At 43.7% G+C, this 19274-nt stretch overlaps 1 protein-coding gene across 1 annotated transcript in view; it reads right to left on the bottom strand.

The window, feature by feature from the left end:
* Positions 1 to 10184: 10184 nt before the first annotated feature.
* The window catches only part of LOC139418725 (forkhead box protein O1-A-like), a 97604-nt gene continuing 88514 nt past the window's right edge, over positions 10185 to 19274 (bottom strand). Inside the window, exons 3-4 of the mRNA XM_071168379.1 lie at positions 15880 to 17300; positions 10185 to 15726 (exon numbers count right to left, since the gene is read on the bottom strand). Of these exons, the coding sequence (XP_071024480.1) occupies positions 15900 to 17300 (1401 nt within the window). The 3' untranslated portion in view covers positions 10185 to 15726; positions 15880 to 15899. The remainder of the gene's footprint in view (positions 15727 to 15879; positions 17301 to 19274) is intronic.

Below are 19274 nucleotides of genomic sequence, written 5' to 3'. Positions count from 1 at the left end.
ACACACTGTGAAAGGGCTATTTGTATTTATTTATTTTTAATTCACCTTTATTTAACCAGGTAGGCTAGCTAAGAACAAGTTCTTATTTACAACTGTGACCTGGCCAAGATAAAGCAAAGCAGTTTGACACATACAACAACACAGAGTTACACATGGAATAAACAAACATACTGTAGATGGTGTTCTGAAAGAGCTGCAAAATCTGGACCCCTACAAATCAGCCGGGCTAGCTAATCTTGACCCTCTCTTTCTAAAATGATCTGCCAGACTGTTCAAACTCTTTTTCGTATCGTCTGAGATTCCCAAAGATTGGAAAGCTGTCGAGGTCATCCCCCTCTTCAAAGGGGGAGACACTCTAGACCCAAACTGCTACAGACCTATATCTATCCTACCCTGCCTTTCTAAGGTTTTCGAAAGCCAAGTTAACAAACAGATTACCAACCATTTCGAATCCCACCGTACCTTCTCCGCTATGCAATTTGGTTTCAGAGCTGTTCATGGGTGCACCTCAGGCACACTCAAGGTCCTAAACGATATCATAACCGCCATTGATAAGAGACATTACTGTGCAGCCGTATTCATCGACCTGGCCAAGGCTTTCGACTCTGTCAATCACCACATTCTTATCGGCAGACTCAACAGCCTTGGTTTCTCAAATGATTGCCTCGCCTGGTTCACCAACTACTTCTCTGATAGAGTTCAGTGTGTCAAATCGGAGAGCCTGTTGTCCGGACCTCTGTCAGTCTCTATGGGGGTGCCACAGGATTCAATTCCCGTGCCGACTCTCTTCTCTGTATACGTCAATGATGTCGCTCTTGCTGCTGGTGATTCTCTGATCCACCTCTACGCAGACGACACCATTCTGTATACTTCTGGCCCTTCATTGGACACTGTGTTAAAAACCTCCAGACGAGCTTCAATGCCATGCAACTCTCCTTCCGTGGCCTCCAACTGCTCTTAAATGCAAGTAAAACTAAATGCATGCTATTCAACCGATCGCTGCCCGCTCCTGTCCACCTGTCCAGCATCACTACTCTGGATGGTTCTGGCATAGAATATGTGGACAACTACAACTACCTAGGTGTCTGGTTAGACTGTAAACTCTCCTTCCAGACTCACATTAAGCATCTCCAATCCAAAATTAAATCTAGAATCGGCTTCATATTTCACAACAAAGCAGGGTACACGGCTAGCACGGAAGCCCGAGAGGCAGCCCCAATAAAAATATTTGGGGGGGCACATGAGGAGATTGGCTGAGTCAGGTAGGAGACCTGATCCAACTCCTCGTGCTTACCATGGGGAGCGTGTAACTGGTCAGGCACCGTGTTATGCAGAGATGCGCATGGTGTCTCCAGTACGCTATTCTAGCCCTGTGCACTCTATTCCAGTTCCTCGCATTTTCCGGGCTAGAATGGGCATCCAGCCAGGACGTATTGAGCCAGCTCTATGTTCTGGATCTCCAATGCGTCTCCACGGTCCAGTGTATCCTGTACCTCCTCCCCACACTCGCCCTGAGGTGCGTGTCACCAGTGCCAACACCAGGCACCAGGCTTCCAGTGCGCCTCCAGGTTCCAGTACGCCCTGTTCCTGCTCCTTGCACTCTCCCTGAGGTGCGTGCCTCCAGCCCGGTACCACCAGTTCCGGCCACAGGCTTCCAGTGCGCCTCCAGGTTCCAGTATGCCCTGTTCCTGCTCCTCGCACTCACCCTGAGGTGCGTGTTGCCAGCCCGGTACCACCAGTGCTGGCACCACACACCAGGCCTATAGTGCACGTCGGCAGTCCAGTACGCCCTTTTCCTGCTCCTCGCACTCGCCCTGAGGTGTGTGTCCCCATCCCGATACCACCAGTGCCGGCACCACGCACCAGGCCAACAGTGCGCCTCGGCAGTTCAGAGCGTCCGGCGACAGTACCCAGTCCAGAGCGTCCAGCGACAGTACCCAGTCCAGAGCGTCCAGCGACAGTACCCAGTCCAGAGTGTCCAGCAACAGTACCCAGTCCAGAGCGTCCGGCGACAGTACCCAGTCCAGAGCGTCTGGCGACAGTACCCAGTCCAGAGCGTCCGGCGACAGTTCACAGACCGGAACCTCCAACGACGGGCCACAGTCCGGAACCTCCAACGATCAATCAGCAAAATGTATTTTTAAAGTCCTTTTTACATCAGCAGATGTAACAAAGTGCTACAGTGGTTGTTTCTTTAAAAGTTGCGTCATACTGCAGCACACCTTGCGGGCTGCTGCAGCATTCTGTAGCACATTATCTAATTACATTTTTTCTGTTAATGCAAGTTAGTGCTAGTTTGACCACCAGAGGGCATCTTTGAGAAGCATTTGATAGTTTTCCATATTGGCATTACCAGAGAATTAAAAAAAAAATTGTAATAACATAGTATATGGGATTGATTTTTAAGAAATTTAACTTCATTAATTTGATTAATATTATGATGTTTCTATTCCAATTTTTTGGAATGGGGAATGGAAAATATGGCACTGTAGGGAGTAGCCTACAGGATTGGAGGATTCTAAATTGTTTGCCTTCTTTAGACAACTTTGTTCCAATATTTCTGTAAATCTGTGATATTTATTCCCATAGTAATTCGTTATGGTTCCATAACTAAATCAACATCTGCATTTTGAAATAATATTTGTATCATTATTTTATTAAGAGAGAAGAGTAGACAAGAGACCGCAACAGAAAATACTGAGACAGCAACAGATGAGGGCAGATGAGACAGCAATAGACGACACAGAGAAAACCATGGGAGAAGCAGAGCAGGGTTGAGCACACAGTAGACTGTATCACCTAAAGCTGCTCTATGGATTCTAATTACTGCACAGTGTATGTGATAGAGAGAGAGAGAGGATGTTTGGGTACTCTGTTTTTTTTTAAATCAGTTTGGCCCATGGACAGATCAGAGTAATTTTTTGAAGTTGTGGTATGTAGGTGGTTTGGAGATTTTGAGTGGTATGGAGGTTTTGCCAATACACTGTAGACGGGCACAACTTTCACTGGGGATGGGTGGGTCATGTCCACCCCACATGGTGAATTTGAATTTTTGTCCCCACAGAGCTGGCTGTGTGAAGGAAAAGCTTCTGAAAGGTTGGCTGGACCAGCACAGGAGAGTTGTGAATAGTTCAGTCTGTATGTGTTTCACTCTTTCACTGAATTGTAAAAACAAGCAGAGCAGAAACTGACTCCTCTTTAGTTTACTGATGTATCTGGCAAGGTAACTGCTGTTTAACTTAACAGAAAAAAAACTAAACTAGTGTTTATTCACAGTCCTGAGCTAGTATTGTAACTGACATGTACAGTAACATTAGCTAATGTGTCATTCCCTCTCCACTGAGGTGAAAGAATTAGCTATGCTAGCTATTACCACAGCAAGGTCAGATCTAGCCTCTAGCTAGCTAACTTTCAGATATAAGGTGACTATTATTACTATCTAACAGCTGTTGTTTATATGGAAATGTGTTGTGTCCTTTGTTCTGTCCAGTTTCAACAGAAGCAAATTAACTTAGTTAGGTTTTGCCAGTTGATGTACCACTTGAGAGAAAGTTGGCCAAAATTTGGCTAAAGTTAGCTATTCTTTTTGCCTCAACCACACTAGACCTGAATCAAAATATGAAACCATTGGACAAAAGATTAAAGACCGATATTCAGATGTTTTTATAAGTCAGTATGGCATGTAACGTTACTGATATGACAGTTTTCCTAGCTAAATCCCACATTTTTACACTGACACGGTAATAAACAGCTCTAATGTTACAGGCTTCACTGTTATGTTGCACAGTAGAGGTCTGCGAGGGACTGATTTCTTCATACCTCTCCTGCCCACACCTGCAGCTTTTCATACCACACCCCGCTTTCTGTCAGACTCCCACCCACTACTTCAAGAACTGGTCCCAAACTAAACCGCAGTGTTATTTTAGGTGTATGTTATTTAGCAAGTATGGCTACTGAGCAGCAATAATTATGACAGTGACACTTGCAACGTTTTGCATAGGCCTATAGGATGTAGCCTAACTTTTAGGAGGATGATTTGTAGGCAGAGACAAATAAAAGGGTAATCAATACTTATTGAAAATGAAAAGGGGCAACACTTGCATACCATAGTAGCCTAGCCAATGTACATAGTTGTGCCTTTTCAATTATGATTATATTTTTAAATTGCACTTCGACTCACGTTGGTTGTGCGCCCTCCTTTTCTTTCTATTATCAATATTTATTTACAGACACTAGTAAACTACAGTCTAATCATATTTAAGTTAATTTCATATTTAAGTTAACTGCCATGTGTTTATCCGCCCATGTAGGCAGCGTACTCTGTTTCAATGAGACCCCACATACTAGGTGCACTTGAACTCTCACGCCCAACTAGACGAGGTAGGCTGCTGAATTTGAAGCAGCGAATTCTGAGTGTGTGAATAATGCGAAAAGGAATATGTGCTTTTAATACAATAGGTAGACTAACGCATACAGAGCAGAAAGAGGACCGTTTCCAAATAATCTGTGGAACAACAAAAATATTTTCATCAATATTTTCAGGTCGTCTGTCTCACCACCCGCTCCTGCCCGCTGAATGAAAATGCAGCAGGGAATGCAACCCTCTAGTGCAGTCAGTACACAACACTATGCTCATCATTTCTTAGCAGGATCAGATGGTGTTAGGGGTCCCAGTGGGGTCAGACCGCCAGGGAAGACCGGTCTACGGAGCTCAGGTGAATTTGACAGTATAATAACAATATCAGTGAATGATACAAGGTTCCATCTTGAATTGATGGGTAGACCTACAGTAGCTACAGGACAGCAGCTTAAGCTTAAAGTTAGAGTCTGGGATCTGGGAATAATGGTTATTTCAATTATTGAACCATTGATTCTACTCTTGGTTAATATCAAGGTAATTCTTTATCATGCCTCCTCTTAGGAGCATCACATGGTGACAAGAGTCTCAGCAGGGTCAAGCAGCCAGGGAAGGCTAGTCTGTGATGGAGTTGAGGTGAATCTTTACAGATACAACACTTTAATCTCTCTGTGTAGCAAACACGGGACAAGCCAGATGCTATTTTAAGGCAGTCTGACATACCTCTAAAGTTGATTTCCCAACTGGATCAAGGCTTTTCCCAATGACACAAAACATGCAAAACAAAAATGTGAGGAAGATCTGGTAGAAGCTATTGATGATGATGAATGGATATAGGTATGTTTGAATGACCAGTCATGTTCATATAATCTCAGACATAAATTACTGCAGTTTAATACCATCCATAGAATGTACTATATGCCAGTGAAACTGAATAACAGTGTACATGCACTCAGAAATGTAATTCTTCTGCAGGAGGTGTAAAACACAAAAGGGGACATATTTGCAGATGTTATGGTCTTGTGAAGGCTGGCTGAAGGCTGGCTGAAAGAGTATGTACTTTTATCTCAGCATGTCTACAGATTATCCCTTCTCCCTGTTTTTGTTTGCTTGAAATGTTGATACTAGAGACAGTTATCTGAAGAAACTGTGTAACCAATCATTCATAGTGGCTAAGAAATGCATTGCCCTTAATTGGAAGGTTGGTTATCCTTCCACAATGTCAAGTTATGTATCACTAGATTTGATTTATTACAAGATTAAGGGTATACTGGGCAACTTTCATAAGGTCTGGATGCCTTGTAGGGAATACAGTACGACTAAAGGTGTCTGTATTGAAAACCTTCCCAAGTCAGGGGAGATAACCTTTTAGGCAATCCCTCGCTGCTGGGTTGCTCTGACCTGGCCCCGGGGGTCTGACGTACTGTGGGTTGTCACTCTGGCCTTGACCTAACACACCTGAAACTATTAATGAATGTTTCACTAAGATCCTAAAGCTGAGTGGGGTGTGTTGGGTTGGGGCACTGCAGGGTGGTGGACCCCTAAGAACAGGATGACCCAGCTATATTGTGTGCAAGTAAAAATAGCTCTACAGTACTCTCAGGCCAATGTGTCACACCCTGATCTGTTTCACCTGTCTTTGTGCTTGTCTCCACCCCCCTCCAGTTGTCACCCATCTTCCTCATTATTCCCAGTGTATTTATACCTGTGTTCTCTGTTTGTCTGTTGCCAGTTTGTCTTGTCTTGTCTTGTCTTACCAGCGTGTTCCCATCTCCCTGCTTGCTCAAGTTCTGTTCCCTAGTTTCCCCTGTTCTGACCATTCTGCCTGCCCTGACCCCGAGCCTGCCTGACATTCTGTACATACCTGACTCTGACCCGTTTACGAACCTCCCCACTGGGCAGCGGGTCACCCCCGTAGTCTCCCAGCCTACCCCAGTGTACTCATCGTCTCTGGGGCAGATGAGAGGTTTTTTTGGACGCTACCCTGGCATCCGAGCTGGGCATCCCCACTCAGCCCCTTTCCATTCCCTTGGACGTTAGAGTCCTGGGCGGGCGCTCTATAGGCCGGGTCACTCACAATACCACTCCCATTGAATACGTCCGTAACACCCCCACCCACCCCCCTGCCACTGGGCTCTCACCTTTCGAGTGTTCCCTGGGGTATCAGCCCCCTCTCTTCCCAGAGCAAGAGGTCGGCATACCCTCGGCCCAGATGTTTGTCCGCCACTGTCGCCGTACCTGGAAGAGAGCCCAGTCGGCTCTTCTCAAGACCACCTCCAGGCATCGATGACAAGTGGACCGCCACCGGACCCCGGTTCCCCGGTATCGTCTCGTGCAGACGGTATGGCTGCCCTTCCGGGTGGAGTCCTGCAAACTTTCCCCCCACTTTATCGGGCCCTTTCTCCATCTCCAAGATCATTAGCCCCTCTGCTGTTCATCTTCTGTTGCCCCGTATTCATCCCACTTTCATGTCTCACAGCCCTTTGTCTCCTGTCTCCTGTTTTTATTTAGACTGTTTTCTACATTGTAGAATAATAGTGAAGACATCAAACTATGAAATAACACATATAGAATCATGTAGTCACCAAAAAAGTGTCAAACATATCAAAATATATTTTATATTTGAGATTCTTCAAAGTAGCCACCCTTTGCTTTGATGACAGCTTTGCACACTATTTGAGCTGTATGACAGGTGGGAACTGGGAAGGAAATTGTGTTGGGAGAGAGTTGAGTTATTGACTAGAATGGTGGGGGTCGGGTGTGCAGGCAGCTTGGGCTGGCTGGTCGGTCTGGCTAAAATTTGATATAGAGGATGTCTTAATAAAGATAATCAAAAGACTGTGTATTTTTTCAAGTTGTTCAAGTTGTTAGACTATTGGTTAAAGCTGCAACACATTTATTATTGAATTACCTTTGTTCTAGTTCAGTCTTGTTAATCACTTAAACATATTTAATATTGATCTCTTACCTAACTTGATGACCCTCACAGGCATTTTTGCTTACATTGTGTTCTAAATAGAGACGGCATGTTGGATTGTGTAAAAATGCAGGAAATTCTCTTTAGATGCCCAAGAAATTCTGGGGAAGGAGCCCAAGACCCCCCCCCCCCCCCCCCCCATCAGGTTATGTGGTGCCCCTGGCTGTTGATTTACGTGTTCCAGAGTAGAGAGACCCACAGTAGTTACTGTAATTGAGTACTGGAAGTGTCTGCTGTGGCAGGTGGGAAGGTGCAAGTTACCTCAAAGTACACCAAATTCATGCATTTAGCTGTTGAAATCCCTTATTATTTTGTGAACCCCCCTTTGGGCTAAGCTACCAATGTCTTCAAATCCTAGAAACACCCCTGACAAGAACTGATCAATTCAAATACAGCATTATATTAGAACAACATTACCGTTGGTTCCTTATTGTGATAATTCCATAAATTCAACACACAATGCAGGTCTGGAATGTGTAAACTGAAACACTTTCCCCGTAACAGCCCTAACCCAATCCCTCAAAATGAACTTGAAGAAAGGCAGATACACTGCCCCAGCTAGTGAACCCATCTTCCCTGTGCTGTGTCCTCGCGTGCGCTCTGGAGATAGCGCTCTGGCCCTGTCCTCTTCTCTCCCGCTGGGGAGAACATATGGGCGGCGTGTGTGCTTAGTAGTGATGCGTGTCTATCCTGCACGAGCAGGTCACATTCCTCTAGAGCCAATTCTCTTCTGACGCCCCTGTCAATTTGTCTGTCTGAGACTGGGGGGGGGGCAGGGGCCTGAGAGCCCTCCACATATAGTGCCGGAGAGGAAGTCTGCCGTTTTACAGGCTCATAATCAACTGTGCTATTTTGTTTGTTTTTTCGCATTGTTTGTACCTCATTTTGTACATAATGTTGCTGCTACTGTCTCTTATGGCCCAGTACATCCCTGGGGCCAAGCTTCCTGACATCCAGGACCTATATACTAGGCGGTGTGAGAGGAAGGCCGAGTGCCAAGTCTAGGACCAAAAGTCTCCTTATAAGACTGCAGAACAACTAAAATAATCAAATGGCCACCTGGACTATTTACCCCCCCCCCCCCCTGGACTATCCTATACCCCCATTCACTCGGTACCGGTACCCCCTGTATATAAAGCCTTGTTATTGTTATGTAAATGTATTTTCACTTTTTGATTGATTGGATTTTTTTTCTTTAGTGTATTTAGTAAATATTTTAGTAACTCTTTCTTGAGCTGCATTTTTGCTTAAGGGCTTTTAAGTAAGCATTTCACATTAAGGTCTACTACACCTGTTGTATTCAGCCTATGTGACAAATACAATTTTATTTGAGAAACAGAAGGCCAGCATCCCGGAGTCGCCTCTTCACCGTTGAGATTGGTGTTTTACGGGTACTATTTAATGAAGCTGCCAGTTGAGGACTTGTGAGGCTTCTGTTTCTCAAACTAGACACTCTAATGTACTTGTCCTCTTACTCAGTTGTGCACCGGGGCCTCCCACTCCTCTTTCTATTCTGGTTAGAGCCAGTTTGCGCTGTTCTGTGATGGAGTACACAGCATTGTACGAGATCTTCAGTTTCTTGGCAATTTCTCAAATGGAATAGCCTTCATTTCTCAGAACAAGAATAGACTGACGAGTTTCAGAAGAAAGTTCTTTGTTTCTGGCAATTTGAGCCTGTAATCGAACCCACAAATGCTGATGCTCCAGATACTCAACTAGTCTAAAGAAGGCCCGTTTTATTGCTTCTTTAATCAGGACAACAGTTTTCAGCTGTGCTAACATAATTGGAAAAGTGTTTTCTAATGATCAATTAACCTGATGGTTGCTGATAATGGGCCTCTGTTCGCCTATGTAGATATTCCATCAAAAAATCTGCCATTTCCAGCTACAATAGTCATTTACAACATTAGCAATGTCTACACTGTATTTCGGGTCAATTTGATGTTATTTTACTGGAAAAAAAACTTGCTTTTCTTTCAAAAACAAATACATTTCTAAGTGACCCCAAACTTTTGAACGGTAGTGTATATGACATATTATAAGCCTTATAAGACATTATAAAGGCTCATATGTTTACAAAAAATGATAGAGCATTATACTTGCAGGCTCTTCCTACTGAGTGAATGGCACTAGGAGGACCCCACACAGGTGCTTCCTGTAATATTAAAGATATATTAAATAGTTTTATAAAGGTTGAAGACGGTCAGAGATTGATGTGTGCTGATCAACGTTTCATATAGTCCAATTTGGGGTGTTACTTTGGCTTTGGGTTTGAGTTTGGCTGAGGAATTAAATATCTTCTCTCCACATCCTGATCTGATGATTAACCCAAGACTGAAGAGAGTCATGAGAAGGTCAATGCAGTGCAGACCTGGTTTCAAATACTATTGGAAATAATTTAAAATACTTTAGCTGTGTTTGATTGAGCTTGCCTGACAAAATGGAATCAATAGAATTATAGTGTCCCAAAAGTGTAAAACCATCTTTAGTCTGCATTCCAGGCAGGCTAAAGCAAACGCTCAAAGTATTTGAAAGATCGAAACATTTCAAATCGTATTTGAACCCAGGTCCGCTGAGGTTTAGATCTGAGAACACATTCTGCATGGATTTCCAACAAGAGCCTGTAGAATCTAAATGAATTTAGCACCATTATAACTACATTATGTGTGTATAACATTGTGCCAATAACTGGAGAAGAATGTAGTGTACTCTAGATTAAGGATGTGAAGGGGTTGGGTGTCTGGTGAAAAGGTGAAAAGTACAGTGAGTAGGAAAAAGCAGCTTGCTATAGGGGTTACAAAGAGAGAGTGTCCACCAATTAATTATACAATGAATAGACAGCCACAAATATTTTCAGTGAGATCATTTATATATACATACGGCTTCAACCAACATCTGCAAAAAGATTTTTTTCACAAAATCTTACTTGTTGCATTTTATTTGTAAATATGGCGCAGATAGAATAGTGTCAGGCACTTGCTCCTCGAGGTTCCAAGAAAGCACCATGGTGTAGCTGGCTGGTCTGAGTTGTCACTTCTCCCCTTTAAGATATGACTACTTATTAAAGGGGAGGGTGGTTGGATGTTTTTTTAACACCAAGGCAAAAGAATAGCAGGCAACATTTACATACATGTCAGGATAAACATTAACCAATAACAATTTAAATGTAATGAACACTCACCAGAAACAACTACAGTCAACACTAACTCATCAACATTGATTTTAAGATCAGCATCAACATTGCACAATAACCATTGACTTTAAGATTTGCCTGTGTCAAAATACAGTGCTTTCGGAAAGTATTCAGACCTCTAAACTTTTTCTACATTTTGTTACGTTACAGCCTTATTCTAAAATGGATTAAATAGTTCTTTCCCCCCTCATCAATCTATACACAATACCCCATAACTACAAAGCAAAAACAGTTTTTTTATATGGAAATCATATTTACATAAGTATTCCCTTTACTCAGAATTTGGTTGAAGCACATTTGGCAGCAATTACAGAGTCTTCTTGGGTATGACGCTACAAGCTTTGCTCCGTTCATCTTTCCCTCGATCCTGACTAGTCTCCCAGTCCCTGCCGATGAAAAACATCCCGACAGCATGATGCTGCCACCACCATGCTTCACCTTAGGGATGGTGCTAGGTTTCCTCCAGACATGACACTTGGCATTCAGGCCAAAGAGTTCAATCCAGGTTTCTTCAGACCAGATAATTTTGTTTTTCATGGTCTGAGAGTCCTTTAGGTGCCTTTTAACAAACTCCAAGTGGGCTGTCATGCGCCTTTTACTGAGAAGTGGCTTCCGTCTGGCCATGCTACCATGAAGGCCTGATTGGTGGAGTGCTGCAGAGATGGTTGTCCTTCTGGAAGGCTCTCCCATCTCCACAGAGGAACTCTGGAGCTCTGTCAGAGTGACCATCGGGTTCTTGGTCACCTCCCTGACCAAGGCCCTCCTCCCCTGATTGCTCAGTTTGGGCGGGCGGCCAGCTCTAGGAAAAGTTGGGTGGTTCCAAACTTCTTCCATTTAAGAATGATGGAGGCCACTGTGTTCTTGGGGTCCTTCAATGCTGCAGAAATGTTTTGGTACCCTTCCCCAGATCTGTGCCTCGACACAATGCTGTCTTGGAGCCCTACGGACAATTTCTTCGACATCATGGCTTGGTTTTTGCTGTGACATGCACTGTCAACTGTGGGACCTTATATAGACAGGTGTGTGCCTTTCCAAATCATGTCCAATCAATTGAATTTACCACAGGTGGACACCAATTAAGTTGTAGAAACATCTCAAAGATGGCCAATGGAAACAGGATGCACCTGAGCTCAATTTCGAGTTTCATAGCAAAGGGTCTGAATAAGGATGTAAATAAGGTATTTCTGTTTTTTATTTGTAATACATTTGCAACAATTTCTAAAAACCCGTTTTCGCTTTGTCATTATGGGGTGTAGATTGATGAAGAAAAAAAGTAATTTAATCAATTTTAGAATAAGGCTGTAACGTAACAAAATGTGGAAAAAGTCAAGTGGTCTGAATACTTTCCGAATGCACTGTATAATCATATAAGCAGTTAACAATTATAGATATAGTTTCCAATCAGAACTCAGAAGGTCAAGTCTCTATACTTCAAACAAACAAGAGCTATTTTACAATATATATTCTGGGGTCCGGAATTATTGGATCCCTTGATAAAGATGCACAAAAAAGACTGTATAAAATAAATAGTACAAATACTGAGCTATAGTGTATAATAAAAAATGTTATGTAAAAGAAAGGGGTGAAAATGATTGGATCCCATGTTTTCAATACTCCAGCACCCTCCCCTTGCAAGTATAATGACACTGAGCCTTTAAAAAAAATAGATGTATAATGAGATTGGTGAACACATTGGGAAGGACATTCCGCCATACAAAATCTTTCCAGATCCTTGATATCCTTTGTCTGCGCTTATGAACTGCCCTCTTCAATTCAAACTACAGGTTTTCAATTGGGTTCTCAAGTCCAGAGACTGAGATGGCCATTGCAAAAATATAATTTTTGTGTCCAATTAACCATTTCTTTGTGGATGTTGATGTGTGCTTGGTGATATTGTCTTGCTAGATGATCCACTTGCAAAGAAATTTCAGCTTCCTAGGAGAGGCAACAAGGTTTTTGTCCTGGTACTTGGTAAATTTCTGATGCCGTTGACCTTAACAAGGGCCGCTGGACCAGTGGAAGGAAAATAGTCTGATAACGTCAAAGATCCATCACTATATTTTACAGTAGAGTCAAGGTATTTTCTGCATTTGCACTGTTCTTTCGAAGGCCAAACCCACCATTGGTGTGTGTGGCCAAAGAGCTCTATTCTCATGTCACTGCCTGGAGTTTGCTAAACGGCATTGGTACTTGGATTGGAACCGGTGCTATGGTCATATGGCACGAAAATAGAGCTCTTTGGCCACCCACACAAGCATTGTGTTTGGCCTTCGAAAGAACAATGCATATGCAGAAAATACCTCATCCATAAAAACAAAATTGGAGCATACTTTATTGAGCATACTTTATTCAAAGAAACGTATCTTTATTAAGAGATCCAATAATTCCGGACCCCACTGTAGATCATTTGTAATTCATAAACAAATCTCATTGTACTTTTATGGCAAATCTCAGACAAATATCAAAATACATTTGACTTTCCGTACATAAATTAAGAAATGTAACAGGCCCAAACACTTGTTTATGTTTGAGGATAAGCAGTTTTCTGTGAAATCTTTACAGTCAAAACTAATTATACAAAACACTTGAGCAACTACAAAACTTTAGAAGTGCAACATTGTAAACGTAAATTGGTCTGACTTTTATTCACGTTCTTTTGTGTATGTTGTTTACGAAGTCAATTTCAAAATGTCTACTTTCAGTTATTCGTTTTTTTATACAAACAGCAGCTAAGTAACAATGTCAGTTTCCAAAAACAAAAAGAGCACTTAAATCATTGCATAATCTATTAGCTGAATACTTCATTTTTTGTTGAGTATCTAAATCAAATAAAATAGTAACAAAAAGATAATAATAATAATAAAAAGATTTTATACGATATAATTTTCTCAAGAATGATGATCTGAAAACTGGAACTAACATAGTGTCGGTCCCAAATGGCACCATATTCCCTATGTAGTGTACTACTTTGGAACAGAACCCCATGTGCACTATATAGGGAATACAGTACCATTTGGGATGCAGACAGTCTCTCACAATAGGGTCTCTGTAGGTACTGCATACCCTATCTTAAATGTTTCATTAATTTCAAATAATCTACATATTAATTTCTTATTATTCTTATTATTTACAGTGAGGTCACATGCTGAAAGTAGGTAAGGGGTATTGTTTTGAGAGAAAAAAATGGAATCAACAAAAAGTGAAAGAAGAAATATATTATATCACTCAGTACACAGCTGGTAAGGTTTGTGAATGGTCCATTGTAACATCAATAACATATCCATCCATACTGTATATCAAGAAAAAAGTTATGGATCATATTTTACATACCCAATCCCCATGTACTGTGACAGAATGGTGAGAGGTAAAATAAGTTGAGGTATGAGTGTGTGAGTGTGCGTTAACTCATCTTAAATTGCATTAATTAAACATGTTTAGTAAACAGCCAAGTGGGGGAGAGGCTGGTAAAGAGGGGAATCCATTTAGACCTCAAACTCAAATTAGATATTAATCTGGGGAACACAAGAAAGCATCTTGTGGGGCTGATATACAGTAGATCCTGTGCCTGGAGTTTGAGACAGCTGATTTAGGTTAAGTCCCAAATGGCAACCTATAGGTGCAGACTCTACCAGGTTACTCCAGCACTACACAGATTCTCACAGGTCACTCAGGGAATTATTATAAACTACAATGCAAAGTCTAGTAACAAATAAAGCCTTGACTTTCCAAAACTTACTTACATAAATCTGAGACTATAAAAGGTGCAGTGAATCAGCACACTGACTCTAAAACATCAGGTTATTTAGGTTACACGTTTTGGTGTGTGACAAAAAAAAGGAGGAAGAGAGGGAGGGTTGCTAGGGAGGAAAAAAGCTCAAATCCTGTGTTCTGCTGTTGAGCACTGTTATGTGAGATAAACTAGAGTCCATTATCAGCCTCTCAAATTATCACTGCCCTCCTAATGCATACAGTGCCCTCACACCCACAGACAGAGAAAGAGAGGAAGAGGGGGCGAGAGCGAGAGATGAAGAGAGGAATTGAGAGTAATAAGGCACAAAGAGAGGTGAGTTAGAAAAGGGTAGGAGAGTGGGAGGGAAACGGTGGGAGTGAGAAAAGGGAGTCAGGGATGCGAGCTGAATGAAGGCCTGGGAGAGTGTGATCGTCACAATCAGATAGATGATGATTAGAGAAAAGTAGATGGAATTAGGAATCGTAACTCGAAAGAGACGTGAAGGGCAAGAGAAGGGAAGAGTGATGAACAGATGAGGAAAGAATAGCCTGAGATGTTAGATAAGTAACCACTTGCTGCACTTCTCTGATTTGTCCTGTCACTAAAATACATATATCTATTATCACTGAACTAGTCTGATTTGTCCTATCACTGTGACTTTGGCTATCCCTATGCTGGCCTGGTTCCTGGGTAGATGGTTCAACATAGCATATTGGTCATTTGAAAGGTAATGAGAGGCAATGAAAAATGAATTTTAAATGCACACAGAGAAAGGTGTAAGAATAATAAAAATGTAAGAATATTCATTTTCACAAATATACACACAGTATACATTACATATGTTTGAAGTATTGTAGCATATTTTACATCCCTAATATTTTATTCATACATAATATGCCAAATGCTTTTTGACAACCTTGTTGAAAAGCACCCTGAAGGGCGGGACTGATCCCACTTGAATGTAGAGTAGAACAGACTCCATTCCAGTTGTTTTGAAGAGCTAAAACTAGCCCTGATCTTGTGTGATTTTGACACTGAACATAAAAAAGAAATACACTTGCAAAAACATAATGTGAGAGCCCAAATACGATAATAACACAATAAAAACAAAATATATTTCACAACAAAACATAGCTTTTTGTAAATTAGGCTCCAGCTTCTTCCAGGTTCTGTTGAAGTGAATGACATTGTGGCGAGTCTGGCGCTGCTGTATTTACAAAGCCAACTTCAGACGAGACGTTCCCTCCAAACAAGCACAGTCTCAGCCAGCCCCGATTCACTCTCTAAGCCCTTCCCCTTGGCCCTTACCCTTCGATCTTCGCAAAATGCATTATTTCTTCCACCTTACAGATCTGCAATGGATAGTGAGAGAATTGGGATGGGCTGATGATAGTGCTGTGGAGAGGGGCAATGGTTTCCTTAGACCTTTCCATTCTCTTAACGAAGGCCAGTGTCGAAGGGTGAAAAATCTGAAAAACCACGCATGTAAAACCATTAATAACGGCATTATCCATGGGTTTCAGGATTTCAAAACATTTACCACACATGGTTTGAGACACTCACCCACAGAATACTATATTATATTTACACTTTCAAATTATACTGTATCTTTATACACTCACCTGTCTGAGAGGTGTGTGTCCTAGCCAGACACCCAGCTGTGTGTGGTGGTCTTCACCCCAACCCCCTGACTGAACCCCTGAGAGGTTACCATGGGGTCAAAGTTGAAGTCCAGCGAGTCTCCGTCCATCAGCGTGTCATGAAGAACAGACTCCATGTCACACTCGAACCTCTCTATGGACATGTCGTCTAGATCACTAGGCAGCCTCTCCTGATGATGGTTGTGATATTGGTGGTGATGGTGAGCCTGGGGATGACCAGAGCTGTGGCCGTGGCCTGGACCTGGCCTCACATAACCATTAGCACTGCTGCCGTAGCTGGGTGGAGGAGCTCCGCTGTGGTGGGGACTGTGGTTTTGGTGGCCTGAGGCTGGGTGACCACCACCACGTGGCTGCTGCTGTAGCTGGTGGATGTGTGTCCTGAGGCTAGCAAGACGGGCTGGGCCCCCGGCGTGGTTCAGGCTGGTCAGGGGAATCAGGCCACAGCTGTTCATGGAGGGCCCAGAGGGGGGAGGGCCCTGGCTGTGGAGGGGCCGCGGGTGAGGGTGAGGATGTGACTGAGGGTGCTGTGGGTGTTGCTGAGGTGGGGGACTCATTATCTTCACCCCCCCGTGCCCCCCTACCTGCACCTGGCTGCTGTAGTTGGGAAGCATCCGCCCTCCTCTTCCTCTCCCAGACTGGGACACTACAGTCTCCATGGAGGGCATGGCCTCCCCACCACAACAAGGGTCGGCTACGTCAGAGGTCAACAGCTCCTTGAGTAGCCCAGCAGGGCAGTTGTAATGGCTCAGGAAGGGTGCGAAGGACCCTGGCGACTTGCTCTCTTGCAGCGTCTGCATGGGGATGGGAGAGAGATGTGGGCTATTCATCCCTGGCCCGGCCTGGCCGTAGTGGCACTTCCTATAGTCCTGCTGTTGGGGCTGGGGGTGAGGGGTCATGGAGGGGGAGCTATAAGGGCTGTTCTGAAGCTTGGAGGAGGGAGAGGACCGGGAGGAGTCAGGCCCAGACCCAGGACCACCGCCTACCCCCAGCTGGGTTTGATTCTTGGGGGACAGCAGGTTGAGGTTGTCAAGGAGGCTATCCATCACGTTCTCTGTTCCGTGGTGACCGTGGTGATGACCACCCATGGAGTCGACCAGGCCCACCTCTGATAGGCTAGGCAGGGTGGCCATGGAGGTCATCTTAGGCCCCACCCCTCCGGGGTAGCCCATGTGGATGTCGGCCTCTGATAGGTCGACCTCCTGTTCCAAGAAGGGAGAACGACGGCCAGAGAGGGTGGAGGCGTCGGAGCTGGTGCGCGTCCGGAAGGTGGTCCAGGCCTCGAAGTCGTCGTTGCTGTGGCTATGGGAGTTGGGGCTGCCGAGCCACTTGGAGTACTGGAAGCCTCCCGGGCTGTCTGCACCACCATCCACCTGGAGAGCCACCTGGCGAGAGGAGAATCACAGAGGTGAGCTCAGGTAGACAAAGGTACACGGGTGGACAGGCCCCTGACACAAGGCTAAAAGAAAAACTCAGCACATTAGGTAGAGAATGCTTTAGTTCCAGCACCTTCAGATTCAGCAGCATACCACCCTGCATCCCACTGCTGGCTTGCTTCTGAAGCTAAGCAGGGTTGGTCCTGGCTGGTCCCTGGATGGGAGACCAGATGATGCTGGAAGTGGTGTTGGAGGGCCAGTAGGAGGCACTCTTTCTTATGGTCTAAAAAATATTCCAATACCCCAGGGCAGTGATTGGGGACACTGCTCTTTGTAGGGTGCTGTCTTTCGGATGGGACGTTAAATGGGTGTCCTGACTCTCTGAGGTCATTAAAGATCCCACGGCACTTATCGTAAGAGTAGTTAACCCCGGTGTCCTGGCTAAATTCCCAATCTGGCCCTCAAACCATCATGGCCACCTAATCATCCCCAGCTTACAATTGGCTCATTCATCCCCCTCCTCTCCCCTGTAACTATTCCCCAGGTCGTTGCTGTAAATGAGAATGTGTTCTCAGTCAACTTACCTGGTAAAATAAAATAAATTCATCAGATTAACCTACACTGAGTATACCAAACATTAGGAACACCTTCCTAATATTGAGTTGCAACCTCCCCTCCATCTATGTCTCAAGGCTTAAAAATCCTTCTTTAACCTGTCTCCTTCCCTTCATCTACACTGATTGAAATTGATTTAACATGTGACATCAATAAGGGATCATAGCTTTCACCTGGATTCACCTGGTCAGTCTGTCATGGAACCCATGTTGGGTTGTAGAGATGACCAAAACATGGGTTCATTTAACCATCAATTGGGTTATATTCACTTTGATGCTGGGTTGATCCAGAAGATGGGTATTTTGTAATGTAATCCATTGGTTATTTTCAGGAGGTGTGTCTTATTAGGGTAGTGGCTTTCAGATAGTTATTTTCGCCACCTAAATTAATGTAATTTTTGTTCATCATTTTAAGTTGGTACACTGCAAATTTATTTTAATGAAATATGTTTGCACATGGCATATTCTAATATAATATTAATAGCATAAGTATTTACATATTGTAAATCTAAGGGTGCTGGTGTCGCTATATACATAAAAGACAAGCTTTCGGGGACCATGCTTAAGGCCTACCTGCAGGATTTCAGGTCTAGCCACATGTCATAGAAACATTGAAGGTTCTGAATGATGTTCACTGTGTCATGGATAGGAAGCAGCATTGTGTATCTGTATTCATAGACCTGTTAAAGACATTTGAAACTGTGGACCATACTATCCTGGTGCAGAAATGGAAGTGTATTGGGATTACTGTGTCATGCTCTGGAGTGGTTTGTGAACTACCTGTCAAATCGAACCCAGTGTGTTAAGCAGATGATTGTAAGTCGGACACCATAGAGTTGTGATCGGATGTGCCTCAAGGATCACCTTTAGATACCCTGTTGTTTATAATATATATATACATATACAATATGTCTCCCAACAACATTGGGAGACATATTGAGACAGCTGATGCACATTTCGTATGTGGATGACACTGTGCTCTATTCAATTGGCAGCAGCTTGACTTTTGAAAAAGCTCAAACAGCTTTTAACATCATTCAACAGAATCTGTACGATTTGAAGCTAGTTCTGAATTCCTCTAAAGTAAAATGCATGTCCCAAGTGGCGCAGTGGTGGGTCAGCGCTTGAGTCGTCACTACAGCCTCGAGAGACCCATGAGGCGGCGCACAATTGGCTCAATGTTGCCCGGGTTATTGGTGGGTTTGGCTGGCCGTAATATCCTTGTCCCATCGCGCTCTAGCGACTCGTTGTGGAGGGCTGGGTGCCCGCAAGCTGACTTTGGTTGCCAGCAGGACGGTGTTTCCTCCGACACATTGAAGCAGCGCGGGTTGGCAGCGTCCTGTTTTGGGGGATGCATGGCTCTCGACCT

The sequence above is a fragment of the Oncorhynchus clarkii genome, chromosome 10 (genome assembly GCF_045791955.1).
Source record: "Oncorhynchus clarkii lewisi isolate Uvic-CL-2024 chromosome 10, UVic_Ocla_1.0, whole genome shotgun sequence".
In the NCBI taxonomy this organism is placed as follows: Eukaryota; Metazoa; Chordata; class Actinopteri; order Salmoniformes; family Salmonidae; genus Oncorhynchus; species Oncorhynchus clarkii.
The sequence above is the reverse complement of the archived record's forward strand: the minus strand, read 5'-3'. Positions and strand labels throughout refer to the sequence as shown.